Raw genomic sequence first — 19,013 nt, 5'->3', positions numbered from 1 at the left:
GCATTTAGTGGAATAACCTCCACCACCCTGACATGGGGAAAGCGGCGGGCGCGGGACCACCCGCCGTCACTGACACAACAATCTCAGTATCGCGCTACAGGGTAATTACGCAGAGCGAGCGTGATCTCGCAGACGATATGTAAATGCGGCGTCATTGTTGCACCTTTCAAGAAACGCTACACACAAAGACCCTCCCCGCTGGCCCGCCCCCTGGTGCAAGAATAACAGAACACAGGAACAGACCATGTTGCTCTAATGCATGGTTTGCAGTATACGCTGCATCGAGTCCGCACGAAGAGAAACTCCAATGCGCGGGGGGATATTCAATAATAAATTCGGAAAAAAAACGGAAATTAAAATAATTAATCAGAGAAGTTGTGTTAGCAACCGAAATTACGTAATCTTGCATTACTTGTGCTGGCCGAGTTTGAGAAACACAGCCGCCCCTCCCACCTTTACGCGAACACCCCCGCACTCACAAAGTGCGTCGAGCTGTTATAAAGGGGCGATGATTGTCAGCGAGCACAATAATCAGTTAAATGACCCCCTAGGTGGCGCCCGGTGCTAGGACAAATTTCGCCTACCGCTGAGATGCGTCTCGCACTCGATTCGTCGGCAACGGTTCGTTGACAGCTTAATTAAAACTGGGGCTGAAATTAACAAACACTGCCAGTCGCACCATCTGATCGGCTGCACGACAAAGCTGCCGCCAGCAGGCTGTCATGTTCTGACGTGATCGAATTAGCCTCTAGTCAATTTTAGCGGCGTGCTCTCAAATCGCGATATATGTGTATAATTCTGCGCAAACGGCGACACGCGTGCGAAACCTGCGCCACAACAAAGACGTGCCCGAACTTTCACAAATGTAACTATAGGAAATTTCTTAGGCCCATGCTCTGTTCGCAGTATATGGTGATACACATTATGCCAATTTATTCAGATATATAGTCAGTCATATAGCATGGCGGAGAGACGCCATTCAACTGCTATAAATTAATGAATTATTGTAATTATAGCATGAACATTGTATGCACTAATGATGCTAGAGCAAGAAAGAGAAAGTGCGTGGAAAAGAGAGGGGCGAAACAACTTTTTTGTGTTGATATGTTAAATTATTAGATACAATTGCATGAATAACCAGATAAACGTTTATACTTATACATTTATACAGGTTTACATTTTTACTCGGCATAATACTACAGTCTCGTATCACAGTTATCATCAGCGAAAAAGTCCAAATAAGGATACCGTTAAACAGTAGGGGAACCCGGGGCAAAGTGGACCGAAGAAATTTGGTTGGCCAAAACGCTGTGAAAGAGCGAGACAAAGTGAAATGTTTGGCTCTAATCCTTTGGCTTAGGACAAGAACTAACAGGCGGTACAAACAAAGTTTATTTAAAAAACGACTTTATTGAAATATACAAAATTATAAAATTTATAAATATTTCATTTTGCCCCAGACTCCCGGGGCAAAGTGAAACCTGTTATGGGGCAAGGTGTAATGTCATTTTACTCCATGTATATTGTGTCAAAAATGTTGCGTCCTCTTTTAGTGTCTAACTCTGAACATCAAATTCATAGTTGCGTACCATTTTGCCTAAAATATGAAAGAAAAATGCCATTATAAGACGCTTATACAATCATTAAGTCTAGGGAAGACACAGTTATGCCAATGATACCGAGTTAGGTGTTAAAATGATGCAAAGACAGACATATAGGCCTACCTGCTACTGAGAGTACTAATTCAGATCATAATAAATAATCTGATAAAAATGATATACAACTAGGCCTATCAAATATGGCCGGGGCAAAGTGGAACCCTGTTCCACTTTGCCCCATCCACTTTGCCCCGAACACATAATAGTTTCTAGACATGTGGCGTTACGCTGTGCAGACAACTACGCAAAGAATGTCATCATGCATATAGCACACATAGGCCTTAGATTCAACAAAATAGCCTACATAAGAATTCCACAAGATCACAGTGATTTAGCAGATGATTCATTTTTAAGAAACATCCGTTTAAACACATAAAAAACAGACTTTCGTCCAAAAAAATGCACATAGCTGATTCATGCAAATGGCATCCATCAAAAACGATGCATCATCAACTGAGCTTCTAATGAAAACAGTCACAGATAGATGGGGGCATCAACATAGATCTGCTGAGACAATTCCACTTTGCCCCGTGTTCCGGGTTGCCCCGGGTTCCCCTATATATATACTCGCTTTTCTCCGTTTCTTTCCCTTGCTCACTTCCTTACTCCCCTCTCGCGGATAGTATCGCCCACGGTATCAGTCGCACGGTGAAAAGTTTGCCAGCCAAATGTATGGTGTTCCAAAGTTGCCATCGCGCGTCGTGCGATTCAAATGTGCGACGTCGCGCACGACGTCGCACATTTCTGTTCCATAATTGCCGTCGCGTCGTGTTTTTTATTCCTTCTTCAACCACGACGTCGCCCTTGTCAAACACGACGTCGCGCATTTTCAAACGCGACGTCGCCCTTTTTCAAACGCGACGTCGCCCTTTTTCAAACACGACGTCGCCCTTTTTCAAACGCGACGTCGCCCTTTTTCAACACGCCGACGTCGCCCTTTCACGCGGGTGAGGCGACGTCGCCGCTTTTTATAACCGTGTTCATAATGCATCGCGCGGCCGTGCGGCCCATACTATTTTCTCTTTCTCGGGCGCTATACATATACACATGTATAATATATATTCATTATATACGATCATATATAATAGTATATTATATATATATATATATTATATTATTATATTATATAATATATAGGCCTATATATATATACTCGCCTTTCGCCTTTCTCCGAGGAATGCAGACGCATGCAGAGCCATATGCACTATGTTTTTTGTCATTATACGCTCCTGATACACATGTATATATATATTTATATATATATATATACTCGCCTTTTTCCGTTTCTTTTCCTTGCTCACTTCCTTACTCCCCTCTCGCGGATATAGTATCGCCCACGGTATCAGTCGCACGGTGAAAAGGTTGCCAGCCAAATGGCCGTATTTCAGCCAAAACTTTTTCAACTCCCGAAGCACAAAATTTTAATTTACGATTATAATACACGCGGACGCGTGCGTGCGGCCATACCCACGTGTGCGCGTCCATTAGTGGGTGTGTATGTGTGTTTGTGTGACTGTAACACACGCGCAGACAAACGCACTTACGGCACAAACGGCACACACACACCGGCACGGATGCACATATTCCTTCTAATATATAGTTACTTCTCTCGCCCTCCCGCTCACCCTCTCCTTCTCCGTGACTCTCTCTCTCTCTCGCTTTGTCTCTGTCTCTCTCTCTCTCTCGCAATATTTCTCGTCACACACACGCACACGCGCACGCACACACACACACACACGTGCGCGCACATGCGTATATCTTACCCTTTATACCTTTCAATGACAAAAAAGAATAATTAAGGACATTTAAGGACAAAGGACAAAATTCAAGGGTTGTGGGGGCTCTGTAGATCATGTCCTCTTGTAGGGGCAGATACACTGCACTGTCCTATGTATGCGTCAACGACTGTGGCGTTATAGACTAACGATGAACATCCGTGTCTTCGCACGCGTGCGAAATATTATCATGTATGTATGAGCCATCTGATGTAGAAAATTATCTCGTAAAAACAAACTATCATGTGGAATCAAAATTGACTTTGGCGATGCAATCTATTAATTAGTTCATACTAAGACGCTATGATTCGTATCTTGCTGTAATCTAATATTTTCTTTTTGGCTCCATTTGTATTAATACGAAGCTTTTTTTTCGTTGCTCAAGTCCCGTTAAAAGCTCCGTAGGTTACAAACCCAAACTACTTCATTCAGTTCGACAAAGATAACCAAACCAATTGTGGAAACTGTTGTTAACAGGTTAATTACATATACTTACTATAGTCCTAATTCTTATTATTTTGGCAATTACACATATAGCCTAAATAGTGTAACCACAACTGTAATAGAAACAATACTATATACAGAAAACCACCATACCTCATATAAGGAAACGTTATTATGTTTATTGCATAGTACCATAAAGTATTGAAATGTTTATATATAAACTATCTACGTGTAAAAAACCTTGAATATAAATGCTCAGTAGATAACTATTTATACCGTGTCACACTCGAATAATCTAGTGCATTGCTATTGCATATAATTACGATATACAGACAAAATAAATCGAGTAATACAGGACGTTTCTGTACAATTCAATTACTGATGTTTGTGACACGTCTTCATAACTTTTTCTGAAACGTCAACAGCGACAATTTCTTACCTTACAGGCCAAAACAGATAGAAGCTTAAGATTAATCCATTAAATGCCCAATTCACAGTATAAGAGCCATCTTATCTGCAACATCTGCTAAGCATTTAAAACCTTTGATGAGTTATTTCAAAGAATTGATAGGAACAACTACCAAAATCCCATCGGATTCTGTAGTTAATTGCCTATATAAAACTATGCTTCCTGATACAAAAAGTAGTTTGTAGTTGCCTATCACAATCTGAATGCCTATATATGGCATCTACATCCGTAATTATCAAACCTTGTACCATAGATAAACACATAAGCTGCGCGAGATATGCGATTATGTGATTATGCTGGGAGTACTGTACCCTCTATGATATATATCATGCACAGCATACAATATGTAGCTTATATTTTATATACTTGATACGCATAGGAGATTTCTTTTCCAAAAACGTTTATAAAAATATAAAAGAGGCGGATATAGATAAAACACCAATTACATACTAGACTATGTAAATAACTGAAATGCCTATATATGGCTTCTGCATCCGTAATTTTCAAACCACGATCTTGTAGCCGCCGAAAAGCTGCGTGAGATATGTGAATAATATGATGAGGGGATATTATATCATGCACAGCATACAATGACCCTAACACCATTATGTAGCTTAGATTTTACATACTGATACGCATATTTATTTTCCAAAAACGTTTATAAAAATATAAAAGATACGAATATAGATAAAATACCAATAATTACATACTAGACTAGGTAGAAAAGTATAAAAATGTGCATCACCAATAGCAAAGCGCTGCTAACACTTCAGCTCGCATAGGAGGAGAAATCACGTGCAAAATTTCGTTTTCTGTGCGATCTATATACGTATATTTTTTCGATAATATTTTGGACCCAAGATTACCCAAATGCATAATCCACGCTCCGAGACTCCAGCTGCACAATATTTGCATGCAAGTTAGACCCCTGCGACTTACGCGGATAATCTCACTTGTAAATCTTTTAGTAGCACATAAATGCACCTGGAAATCTCTTGGTTAAACAAGGCACACATCTCGCGACTCCCGTCGAAATGTTATCGCGGGCCGGCGGAAGTTGCGGCATACACTACTATAACATCACTATAAAGTACCTACGCAATTTTATAGATATGTTTACGGAATCACAGAAGAGAATATTCACTAAGAAAATCAGAAAATTTCTTTAACAAACATATCAGATGTATATTGTACATCATGACCAAATCTCTTTGACTTGCGTTCATGAAATACTACATTACTACAATAGCCTCTTCTTATCTATTTATACACTGACTAATGACTAAACTTTGCCCAAATGACCAAAGCTAAAATTATTCCCAACTTTAACATAGAAATTTTGGCTAGATTTGAGTACATTTCTAGGAATTCGTTTTATATAAACATGGTAAAATAAGCTCGTTTGTTGATGCATTATTCATAACCGAAGATTTCTACTCTAAATACGTTACCGCAATTACATATATTATCCACACACAAGAAAGAATGCATCTAATCAAGAGCACATGAACCCTAGGGCGAATACCCCCAACGATACACACTGTAAGACATGTCTTAGTTACAGTGAAGTACGTAACACACGTAGTTCCAACAACGTTCAGTTTTCACCATCGTTCGCGCTCGGTTTACGTGCTCCAGATCTGATGAAAAGCAAATTGGTGTGTACTGCTACTGATAATTTCAAAGGATCTCGAATTACAATAATAATTTCATTGTTCCGCTAATCCCATCACAATACTAAACTATTTGCTATAAAATATTGAATGTATTTTAATCATTAAAATTATTTAAAAAAACATTACACCAAAAGTACAAAAAAGTACCAAAACGACACTGGTATGTAACACCCCCGCAATACAAAACTGTCATGATTACTGGTATATAGACGAAAAGTCCAATTAGAGGGCAACCATTATGCAAAATATCACAATACAACTGCATCAATGTAGGAGACCGTGCTGTATATAGGTGTGCCACCAGGTAATTATCATTACAACACTAAACAGAGGGGAACAGTAGGTGCACGCACACGTCCACGCACGTACGCACGCACGCACGCACGCACGTACGTAACGGTGTATGCTGATATATTATGCAAAAATGCATGCCAATGAATCTGCTTGCCTGCGTTTTCTGGACGTTCCTGCAACCACAGATTTACATAAACAAATGTGTAGTAGACCAACTGTGCAGGATTTATATTATAGGAATATATCCTATATTTATATATAGGATTTATATTAGGATTTAGGTTTGTAGCAGCACTGCATTTCTGGTCTCTCTACTTAAATGTTGATCAATGCCAGCACTTTCGTATACACCCGTGGGTTACGAATAAAACAATAATGTTTTAATACAGGTCACAGCTTTTGATGGTTATAAAATGAGGAGTGTAGCTAACGCATTTTTCATGGAGGTGGGAGCAAAGCCCAAGAGTTTCGCATAGTTTGGAGGCATTAGGAGTTAATTCCGCTTTAATTTACAGGGCTCCTGGCATCGTCTCTACAGATTAGTGTTTTCATCATCACTAAGGTATCCGTCCTCAGCCGCTACACTTCCCGCAGCTTCTTCTGTCTCCTCCTCATCATCACTTAATGAGATTTTAACCTAAAATCAAAGATATAATGGGGTTATACATGACGTAGGTGTACTAAACAAGTGCCGCAGAGCGACAGCGCTCACCTGACGGCAGGTGTTCTGATGCTAAACTCACTGGCAAACGAATGAAGAGCACCGTCCCATCCCCGCGTTCGTGCTCAGAGCATATATCTAGGATACTACTAATACAGATCTAAAATCTATGATAGCTAGGCTTTGCTATACCGGTAGTACAGTAATAAAGATACAGTTGTGACTTCGCTATATTAACATGTTATCATGGATATGTGTCGAGCGCGAGCGTAGTGGTGGTGGTGGGGGGAGAGTGGGGGAGGGGGCGGGTGAAGGATGCTCTAATAGCAAAAGCAGTTGCCGCGAGATGGCGCGTGCAAGTGTCATCAATAATCAAAGATGGGATCACCCTTCGTGCGTGATAACCTCACTCCATTGAGTTGCAGGCAGGGCAGGAGTATATTCAGGCAAGGAGAATTTCGCTCAGCTGTGAGTTAACACATCTGCATTGCAGGTTATTATGATTAAAATAATTATGATTAGAATAGTGCCAGTTCACCCCCATGCATGCGTAATGGGCTGCCCCCATGTTTTTGCCTACACACACGAGCAGTCAGGGTTCATTACAGTGTGCTAATACAGGGTGCTACTCAGTGTGCTAATACAGAGACTGCTTTAGAAAATAATATGATTTAAGGAGCGTAAACCTTGTTCAACAAACATTTGCCTTTGCAATTGTACTGTGCAACTGTAGCCTCACATCCACAATAGCAAAAGCAGTTCAGGCCTTCGTTAACAGTCAACAAATCCATGTTTAACCCTCCTCTTGAGGGTCAAAAGGTTATCCGACACTTACTCTTCGCATGTCAGCAGAAGGGACATTTCATGGTCCTTTCAATAAAGCCATAAAAATGCTAGGTCACCGCTGAAACAAAAAAGTTTTTCAATCGCTCCGTCAGACCATGTCCTCAGAAAATGTCTAAAATCTGCCCTGTGCCCATTGACCTTTGACCTGTGACCTCCAATTTCGGCACAGTGATGGCTTTTCCTACCATGATGCTATACACCAACTATCACGAGCCTAGGTCGAGCCGTTTAGATTTGTGCCGCAATTCTGCATTTCCTCCCTATACCTTAAGTTAAGGAGTGAATGTTCCCCCTTCTTTTACACCTCTTGACCTTTGACCTTTGACCCCCAGCTTCGACATCCCAACTCGTTTTGACGATCCCCCCCAATGTGCCGAATATCGTGACCGTACGTCGAGCGGTTAAGATTTGTGCCCAACTGTTGACGGACGGACGATCGGACGATCGGACGATCGGACGGACGATCAAGCGATTCTACAAGCTGCATCTGACTATGTCAGATGAGCTAAAAAAGAAAGCTATCAATATAAAATCTGGTATAAATCTGGTAAAATAACAACGTGGTGAACTTCACAGCATTATAATTATACTAGGGTTTACTACGGGTGAGCAATTTACTGCAAGACTTACTACTAAAGTCAGGATTTAATTTGAGCTTTTAGCAATCAATTATTACCAACTACATGCATTTGCAAATATTTTAAGCTATAACTTAATCCACAAAACATTCTAAAGTTATACTGCAATATAAGGGATTGATGTCCATGCTCACCACAAAATTAACGTTTAAGACAGGATCAGCTTCGTGATATCATTTCATACATTACCCTGTATATTGGCTCCTTTTTTGGTTCCTCTGTAAAAGCCGGATGAGATGACATGGGCTCTTCATTCCACTGCTGTGTCGGTAGCGTAGGGGGTGCATCTTTCTCGACCAGCTGCTGCGACCGCGGCGAATCGCGTGTGTCATCGTTATCAGTCAATGGAGGGCCTATTGACGTTTCGCTCACCTCCTCTCCTAGTGGTATCAGTACACTTGCCTCCCGGACATCTGGCGCTGCTGCCCCACCATCGACGCTATCATCTTCCTCGTTTTCTAACGAGCTCTGCATGATAAGCACGGTCACATATTTAAGTGTTGTAAGCGTACATGCTTACACTGAATAATTGTTATTATATATATACACACATGCGCACGCACGCACACACACACACACATATATATACATTGCATATTTTCTTGTATCCACAGACCCACAGGGCAATCAGGCTGTTCAACGGTGTGAAAGACTCTACCTAATTAAACACCACTCAGCATATCACATAACGAAACAATCAATTTTGTTACTCTTGTTATTGCCTTGCTGCACCCAGTCACCAGCGTCTATTTGCTTATAGTATGTATAATTATATATTCCTTATTATTTTAATTTATTATTGATTTATTTTATGTTTTCTTGTATTTCATTACGTGTATCTCCATGGCGTAGTGAGGGCGGGCATACAAGGGCGACTCTGCCTCATGCACCTCCGAGTAAGTGTCATCCACGTCACTCAGCTCAGCCTGCGCGAGGGCGCCACTGTGCACCTCCGCCTTCAGGCTGTGGTCCATCTCCAGGTCAGGAACAACTGGAGAAGTCACCTGCAGATGTGTAGGAACAAAGAATATCTATATCTATAATTCACTCCCCTATTTATGCGAATGAGAATGATAAAATGAGCTTTGTTTCGTCATTTTCCATCTGAAATGTTATGGGGTGCACACCGTGCAGCTTTTCCGAGTGGTTGCTTTTCCGAGTGGGTTGCTAACCGCTCTCCAGTTAGTGTATAGAGATCAGTGACTTAGCAACGTTTTCTATAACGGATGTGCTGTGAACTGATCTGTTAGATATCTCTGTATTGTGCCAACAGGTGGCGCTGCAACTGCTACAACTGCCGAAAGGAAGTCGTTGATTTACTTATTCACGAGCCAGTCAGCAAGTAATACCTACCTGAAGGTTTTGCTCATAGGTAGACTTCGGTATGCTCTCGTAATGGTGCTCTTCTGGAACGTAGGAGCGGCGAAGGTACGACCCCGACTCCCTTGGCGAGGTGACGTCAAACGCTGGATTTGCAAACATGTAGAAGCTGTTGTCTGCAGCCAACTTCGCTCCAGTCCCTGCAACAGCACAAACATCTGTACTCGACATACAAGAAATTTGATTATCAGGTATGCGACTGATCAATCTCAGAACGATTGCGGACGCATACAGTTGCCATATGAGACCAGGGATGATGTAAAAGGTCATTATATTTATTGTACTGTACCAGAAGGGTACGTGGAATATTTCATCTTGTAGCGGGAATAGTGCCTGCTTTTGGAGTAACTGCTTTTTGTTTTACTGCTAAACAGTACAAGCCAAACAGTAATTAGAAATGTTTGTCTAAGATAAAAGAATGAGTATAGTAAATGCAAGCGTATCATGGGGACATGATAAGTGCAGTAGTGCTGAAGGGGTCGTTGACGTATCAGGTACTACAGATATGTACCCGAGGTACATGTATGTATACACAAAGTGTACCAGACTTGTACTACAGAAGTGTACCCTAACCCTAACCCTAGCCTTAACCCTAACCCTAACCCTAAACATACCTCATATAAAAATATAAACATAATACTAAACAACCTAAAACTACCTCGGGTACATATATGTAGTACCTGATACGACAACGACCCTTCGTGCGGCAGCATATAGTTTCGAAGTGGAAAACGTACCTGTCTCCAGCTCCATGGCCCCAGCATGGATCTCTTCTACAAGGCCATCTGTTTGGTGGCGTGTAAGGCTGGTGAACACCTGCAGCAATGATGGCAATGCCCCATAATTAAAACAATTAATGTATAAAAACAAATGACCTTCAATTGAATTCTTTCAATCTTCTTCTTTCTCTTTCATCTTCAATTTCTTTGAATATCACTTGCCTGGCGATGAGCACATTTGAGCAGCATTTTTTTTATTCCATAATCACACTAGGCTGCTCAGTCAAGCTATTAGGTTCGTCTTCCAGAAATTTAGGCTATATGGGTGTAGATAGATGGCGCTACTGGGTTCAGATAAACTACTGCTTTTAGCCGAGCGTACAGAGGGAAACACTTTCCCCCGGGCGTAGATGGACGATCACGTGATGTAGGTGCACTTGTGTTAGGATTAGGGTTAGGGTCAGGGTCAGGGTTAGGGTTAGGATTAGGGTTAGGATTAAAGGGAAACACTTTCCCCCGGGCGTAGATGGACGGTCACATGATGTGGCTGCACTTGTGTTAGGATCAGGGTTAGGGTCAGGGTTAGGGTTAGGGTTAGGATTAGGGTTGAGGTTAGGGAAATAAGGCAATGTCTAGCATGAAAGTATGACTGTGGAATCTTTCTGTGGAAGATTTGGACTTTGAAGCATCTAGTATGATCTACACCACCGACGCCATCTTGTCCATCTACGCCCGGGGGAAAGCGACACCCGCGTACAGAGGGCTGACAGTAATGCCGCACCTGGTCAAGATGGGTCTGCGAAACAGAGTAATTCTCCACATGCAGATTATGTCTCGCTAACTCCATGATGTCGAATATCAGGCCGAGTCTGTTGGTCTTCGGAATGCTGAACTCCAAGGTGTTGAACGCGTGATTCTGTTTAGGCAAACGCATTTACTCATAGTATTGTATAAGCTAATGCACTAAGGAGTGGTTGACACCATACAGAGTTATAACCTAATAAGGTATAACCTAATGATGACTAATAGCTAATAAGGTATTATTAACTTTTGACACTGTCTAACTACATAACTTGCAAATGTGAACAGGTGAAAAATAATGTTCAACATAATAAATATGCAATTTAATTTAATTTGCAATTTTAATAAATATGTACATTGTCACATTAGTTTTATTATGATAGATATAAATACATAATTAGAAGATTAACAGCGTGGATTGACGACAGCCAGATGCTATCATTATGTAATAACTAGGGCGACAAACCTTGAAGACACAGCCTGCGAAGTGGCCTCCTAAGAAGGTGACTATCGGCATCACGTCGCCATGGTCACGCTTCATCTTTACTATCAGCGTGTATCCGTCTCCAAACCTACACAAGATGCCACATCACTGTCACAGCAAAGTATGTTCTCCACTGCATTTCTATTGCCTCTCTCTCCCGTCTCCCACCCACCTATCCTTGTGGTGTGGCAAGCTTCCTTTTGTTCCCCAGGCCAACCCGTAATCCCTCACGTACCTGTCCTTCAGATGCTGCGGGTTCCCGAGACACTGGAACTCCCCATTGACCATGATAGCGAGGCGTGTGCACAGATTGTCGCACTCGTCCATGCTGTGCGAAGTCAGCACCACTGAACGATTGTCGCGAATGATGCTGTTTATGTTGTTCCACACCAGGCGGCGCGTCTGTGGGTCCATGCCGGTCGTCGGCTCATCCTTAGAATTGTACAAGCGCAGTGATGCAAGTTCACGGCACGGAAGGAATACTGACTGCTTTATTACTATAGTGAAACTTATCTATCTATATATATATATATTGTAAAATTCATAAATTTGTCATAAAATAAATATACTAACTTAAATAACTTAAATAACCATGAATTTGCACAAAACTTTTAGAAGATTTCTTTCGAGTCTTGATAAAAGTTCCAGCAAAAGACAGTGAGAGACAGTGTGTATGAAACTTGATGAAGACCCATGGTGATATAAATTACATAAATTCTCTCCAGTCAGCAAGAGAACTAAATGCTAGCATAAAGTAGGAATTTGGGCATAGTGTGACACCTACCATGAGAATGAGCGGTGGATCACCCAGTAGGGAGATCGCAGCACATAGTTTGCGCTTGTTACCCCCACTCAACTGCTTTACTACCTTCCCTTTCTGTGTGTACAGGTTGAACCTCTTCAACAATTTCTTGATAATCTGTACGCAACACAAAACAGCAGCAAAACTAAGCAAACGCTCACAGTGCATATAGCTCTAGTATACGAGGAATTGACTAGCAATCTCCCAATATCAAGGATGTAAGGTTCAAATCAGTGAAGAAGGTGAATGGATGCTAAAGGTGGAGACAACGAGTTAGAGATACCTATGACAAATATTTTAGAGAACACTTGACATTAGATCTTGACCACATAATTTTTATTTTGAAATATTGTATCTCATTTAACTGTGACGAATTTTTACTGGAAAAATTAGCATGGCATGAAATTAATATACAGTCACAAAAGGGAAGGGTGGTCGTGACTCGCTTTCCAGATCGCCCCTTAAATGAGACGAATGCGTTCTTGCCATGCCCTTGCGACTAACCTCTTTAGTGTCGTCATGATGCAAGCCACGAAGTCTCGCATAGAAGGTCATCATCTCCTTGCAGGTGAGGTAGCTATCGAGAGCGTTGGCCTGAGGGCAGTAGCCGACAGCATTCTGCATGTTGCTGATGCCATCAGTGATGCTGTCAATAAGGGCAACAGGTTAGACTTGGTTCTAGGAAAAAACGTCCAGGCATCACAGGCGAAAATAATTGATAGTTACTTCTGCTGTCCTGCTCTATTTTGTTAAGAAGCATTCGAGAATAATTTTCGGAACACTTACATACCTGTCAACTAATCTGCTTTATAGGTTGCTAGCCTTTTGCCACAAAACGTGCATAACATTTTGAACCATCTTAATTGCCACTTTTCACTGCTTGCAACCATTGCACAAGAATGTCTAAATCGCTAATATTCAATTTTTAGCTTCATGTTTATCAGCTTTTTTACCTCGGTATTGCCAAAAATCCTTACATTTGATACTCGTGTGAGGGAAATGGTATATACTGGTCTTACTGAGACAACAGTCTATGAAATTTTATTCCACATGCTGGACACACCTTGTGCCGTTCAGTAAGGCTTCTCCTTCACTAGGCAATATGTGTCCTGTCAGCATCTTGAATGTGGTCGTCTTTCCAGCACCATTCACGCCAAGTAAGCCGAAACACTGTAAATATCAGCAATGATTCACTGTAACTTAAGGTGCAGTAATGCTGCTATTAGATTGTCAAAATTGAAAACTAAAGACAACTCTGCACTATAACCTAACATGACCTTGAATCCACTACTGAATCATTTCTTGTAAGCCAAAACAGTGTAAATATAAGCATTGATTCACTCCAAGGTCTCCGGAATGATGAATTAGACAACAGAAATCTTGGAAAAACGTGGATCCATGGAAGATTCTTATGCCCATGCCCATATCTATCATTATGCTATCCTGGATAATCCAGACCAGCATTCACCTCAAGTACGTACAAGAATCCCACTAGATCATAAGATGCACTAACCTCGCCCCGCGGGATACCAACGCAGAGTTTGTTAACGGCAACATTGCGGCCAAGCACGTTCTGGTAGACCTTGGTAAGGTCAAACAGCTTGAGCAGATTGTCCTCGGCACCTCCTGCATGCACGCGCTTACGCTCCATCCGCACGTCCTCATCCTCCTTTATCGCCACCTCCTTTCCATGCTGGCTGCCAAAGCTATGTGGAAGAGAGAGTGATGAGAGATGAGATATGCTGAGAGAGAGAGAGAGAGAGAGAGAGTGGAGAGACATAGAGGGAGAGAGAGAGAGGGGAAGGAAGAAAGAGGAATGACAGGAGGGAGGAAGAGGGAGAGAGCGAGAGAGAAAGAGAGAGAGACCGAGAGAGAGAGAGAGAGGGGGGGCAGCAAGAGATAAAGAAAGAGGAAGGGAGGAAAGGAGGGAGAGAAAGAGAGCAAGCAAGAGAGACAGAATGTTAGAAAAAGAGAAAAGAAAGAAAGACAGAGAGGGCATAATACACAGGAAACATGAAAGTTTGAAAGATGGATGAAAAACAAGAGACAAATAACCACACACACACACACGATCACGTATGAACACACGCACGCACGCACACACACACACACACATCGGACCCTATACACATACACCCTATAACCTAACTAAGCTAATGCGATTCAGTTCACGTTACTGATATTCCCCTTGTAAGTATGGCCACCTACCTGCATCTGCATCCGTTTACCAGTATAACAATGAGGAAGAACACTGTGCCTTGAATGGCCAATGCTACATAGTTCCAGCCAAGCATCTCCATGGTGTATGGAGATTTGTACACGTCCAGACCAAATCTGCAGCAGAACAGAAGTACATTAGCATCCATATTCATTCGTCAATTTAATAAAACTTGCGAAACCAACATAACCAGCATAGGTTCTAGTGCATCTCAAGTCTCACACAATTTATGGTGCTCGTCTGCTGTCACCGAATGTTGTGAAGTGTATACCTCTCAAAGATGTCCGTCTCAACCTGGTTGCGTATGAGTGTAATCAAGCCACCCGCCATGGCATACTGAGGGCACACTAGGAACACACACTGCAGTATATGATGTGCATTCACTAGCGCCTGAAATCCACAATGAGCTCTCAATGAAATACATGGCAATCAAATAAAACATCAATAACAGATTACGCAGGAACTCAAGACACTGAATCCCAATACCAATAAATGGTTGTACATTAAAAACAATTTGGATTTACTGCCAACTTACAGTAAGGTTAACGTTAGCAAATGAAAATTTTGAATGCATGTAATTACCCAAAGGAAGCCAACTAGATATGACAACCAATTAGTTATCATCAAATGCTGAATACGTGCGCCATAACAGCATAAATTAAAGCCAAGTTCACATCTATATAGTGCTACGTGAATAAGAATGCAGCTTACCGGTATCTTGGGGAAGAGACTGAGCAGCAGCACTAGGAACATGGTGTTTATGCCGATCACCATATTGATTCCAAATATCAGCACATATGCGGCACTCGAGTCTCTGAGTACTTTCGCCATAATATACACGATCGGAATTGATGCCCAACTAGAAATAAAATAGCGTACGGTTCATCAAAATATGCTCAGGCTGTTCTCTATATATTCTTTATGCAGTAGCACGACATTGATAAATATTATTCTACCTAAATAAGCCAACAGATGGTGACTATAAATGGCAATAGAATACAATCACACTGGCTTTCATTTGTTACATGTAACTGCACAAGTGATAAGGTGACATCCAGAATCAATCCATCAGTTCGAAATATGAATTAAAATTACAATCAGGCTTTGAATAATTAACTATACGATTGAGATGTATACACACCCGTATAGCAGCAAGAGCAGGGAGATGGCTCCCAAGTTCTCTCTGTCATTGTATTCTGGCAGGCCAAACACGTTCAAAATGACGATAGACAGGGCCACCGAGACAATGTAACAGCCAATGTCAAAGATGAAGGTGGAAAACCAGTACATGCTCCTAGACACCTGCGTGAGACAAAAGCAGTTATGCGCTACTCGTACTGCCCGATGACAATGTTAGATAATTTCGACATGTAAACACACGTTCACACGAGCACGCATGCACATAAGATGTCATGAGCAGGATATAATGCACGACCTATACGTGCAGGGTTGTGATGTCTGGATGTCTGGTAACAGGACAGCACACTACTAATCTTTATTCGTGACATTTGCACCTATTTCAAAGACTTCACGTATTTGACTATATTATAACTGTATTTTTATGTAACTTGGTACGATACTGATGGCTTAACTGAGAAGATATTCTAATTGTGTTTCTGATTCTAATCGACCTAAATTAGGTTGCGACACCCCAACATCACATACTCCATAGACGAACTGCAGCTGAGCCTCCTCGTTGTTTCTCTCCTCGATCGGGAACACGACGAAGGCGGCCGGTATCAACGCAAACGCCACGAGTATCGTGAGAGCAATACCGACGTCGTGGACGCGCCCCTGCCTGTTACGGGTAGTACGCACAAACTTTATATTACTGCACAAGTTTATACCGTCAACACTTCACACCATGACAGCTGGGTACATACAGATGACATACAGATGACCGCAGACAGACAGATGACATATGACATATGACAGATGATAGATGACATATGATACAGACAGATGACAGATGACATACAGACGACAGGTACATACAGATAACATACTGCAAATCTGCATACTGTTCTGCACCATACTGCATATACAAATAGATCTACAACCATGGAATGACAATAGCTGACACCAAACTTCACAGAGCTGTCTATATTAAATAGTAATAAGTTCTAAAAGCACACACGCAAACTTGTAAGTAATTCAACTTGCTAATTTTAGGGTGTGAAGGAAGAGGGTGCCCTTTCACCTTAGTCACAGGTTATAAGTCAATACTATTTAACAGTCTAATACACAATATCGCAAACAACAATTGCATCATTCCTGATAAGAATAGCTGCAAGAGCAATCCTCTCTTCATACTTACAGGGTTTGCCTATTGAGCTGCTCATGGTGCATTTTTAGTGGATGATTATATGTAGTAATGCCTGCAAAGAAAAGAAGTAGTCTTGGGTGCATTTTCCTATTTTCCTACACAACAGTTGGGGAGTCAGGGTCAGGGGTCAGTTCAAGATTAGCAAAATCAATAACCATCACACAATAAGTGACGTTTATAAATATTTACCGTATTCTGAAGGGTCTGCATCCATATCTTTGATCTTCTGCCTCAAGATGGCATTGGTCATGCCATTAAAGTAGGAAGGGAGGGAATGAAATCCTGTATTGTCAAACCACACTGTGCCACGTGTTCTGATGCTGTCCTTGTTGCTGTCTATGGTGTCACCTACTGTCCAGCCACCAAATCTATTAAAGAACACACAACAAGTGTTTACCCAATTGTAAACAATGAATGGTTTGAAAACAAGGCTGCATTCAGAACATGCAATTTCAAGAAGATATAACCCATCATGCATAAGGCTGCACTAGATTGCAACCAAACAAATTTATGAGGATCACAGAATTCAACAAGTGCCGCAGAGCGACAGCGCTCATCTAACGTCTACTGCGGTGACTCTGTGGTGAAGTGGTGGGATTCTAGTAAACCCTGTTAGTCCCAAATGTGTTCACATACACGCCGAAACAGTGGAATGCACAGGGATGGTATCAAAAACCTTCTCAAAGGAATGTTCGTTGGTTCATAACGATCCGCCATCTCGTGGCAACTCGTACCTTTAAGTGTCTTCAGATTAAAGATGGAAGCTCCCATCGTACGTAGTAGCAACAACCATTTGCAAGACAGAATAGGTAAGCACTCATCCATTTACCTACACAAGCCTACAGGCTACAATAGAGAGCTGCCACCTGTAACTAATTAACGCAGGCAAAAACAACACAGTACCACCACCACATGCACTGACAGTGGCATACGTTACATGTAACACACTGACAGTACAGCATGCCATAGAAATTATACGATTTAAGGAACATACACCTTCTTTAACCAAATTTAGCTTTTGAAATTTCACTGGGACATTGTAGCCTCATACATCCAGGCATGTATAGATCCTACTAGCAAACCCGGCAGTCAAATTCTTTCTAACAGTAAACAAATCCATGTTTAACCCGCCTCTTGAGGGCCAAAAGGTTATCCGACACTTACTCTTAGCATGTCAGCAGAAAGTACATTTCATGGTCCTTTCATTTAAAGCCATAAAAATGCTAGGTCACCGCTGAAACAAAAAAGTTTTTCAATCGCTCCTTCAGACCATGTCCTCAGAAAATGTCTAAAATCTGCCCTGTGCCCATTGACCTTTGACCTGTGACCTCCAATTTCGGCACAGTGATGGCTTTTCCTACCATGATGCTATACACCGACTATCACGAGCCTAGGTCGAGCCGTTTAGATTTGTGCTGCAATTCTACATTTCCTCACTATACCTTAAGTTAAGGAGGGAATGTTTCCCCTTCTTTTACACCTCTTGACCTTTGACCCCCAGCTTCGACATCCCAACTCGTTTTCGGATTACCGCCCCACGTCCCAAATATCGTGACCGTACGTCGAGCGGTTAAGATTTGTGCCCAACTGTTGACGCACGGACGGACGGACAGACGGACGGACAATCATGCGATTCTACAAGCTGCATCTGACTACGTCAGATGAGCTAAAAAATATCAAAACCCGTGTGATATGTTTTGGGGCCAGTCCTTACTAGAAGGACATACTAGAAATGAGAAAAATCCGTTGAACCTGAATTGACTTATGGCCATTTCCATTTTTTGCCCAAAAGTGGACGTTGCTCGAAAGTAGGTCGACTGGC

General features: G+C 41.7%; 1 protein-coding gene across 1 annotated transcript in view; it reads right to left on the bottom strand.

The window, feature by feature from the left end:
- Nucleotides 1-4,036: 4,036 nt before the first annotated feature.
- The window catches only part of LOC106820868, a 95,956-nt gene continuing 80,979 nt past the window's right edge, over nt 4,037-19,013 (bottom strand). The window contains exons 105-123 of the mRNA XM_014825462.1: nt 17,381-17,559; nt 17,183-17,243; nt 16,531-16,663; nt 16,007-16,167; nt 15,577-15,724; nt 15,137-15,255; nt 14,856-14,981; nt 14,161-14,353; nt 13,711-13,817; nt 13,152-13,293; nt 12,630-12,764; nt 12,081-12,277; nt 11,828-11,933; nt 11,342-11,476; nt 10,579-10,657; nt 9,815-9,981; nt 9,295-9,465; nt 8,651-8,929; nt 4,037-6,953 (exon numbers count right to left, since the gene is read on the bottom strand). Of these exons, the coding sequence (XP_014680948.1) occupies nt 6,849-6,953; nt 8,651-8,929; nt 9,295-9,465; nt 9,815-9,981; nt 10,579-10,657; nt 11,342-11,476; nt 11,828-11,933; nt 12,081-12,277; nt 12,630-12,764; nt 13,152-13,293; nt 13,711-13,817; nt 14,161-14,353; nt 14,856-14,981; nt 15,137-15,255; nt 15,577-15,724; nt 16,007-16,167; nt 16,531-16,663; nt 17,183-17,243; nt 17,381-17,559 (2,743 nt within the window). The 3' untranslated portion in view covers nt 4,037-6,848. The remainder of the gene's footprint in view (nt 6,954-8,650; nt 8,930-9,294; nt 9,466-9,814; nt 9,982-10,578; nt 10,658-11,341; nt 11,477-11,827; nt 11,934-12,080; nt 12,278-12,629; nt 12,765-13,151; nt 13,294-13,710; nt 13,818-14,160; nt 14,354-14,855; nt 14,982-15,136; nt 15,256-15,576; nt 15,725-16,006; nt 16,168-16,530; nt 16,664-17,182; nt 17,244-17,380; nt 17,560-19,013) is intronic.

Source organism: Priapulus caudatus, unplaced genomic scaffold (genome assembly GCF_000485595.1).
Source record: "Priapulus caudatus unplaced genomic scaffold, Priapulus_caudatus-5.0.1 Scaffold51, whole genome shotgun sequence".
Classification (NCBI taxonomy): Eukaryota; Metazoa; Priapulida; class Priapulimorpha; order Priapulimorphida; family Priapulidae; genus Priapulus; species Priapulus caudatus.
The sequence above is the reverse complement of the archived record's forward strand: the minus strand, read 5'-3'. Positions and strand labels throughout refer to the sequence as shown.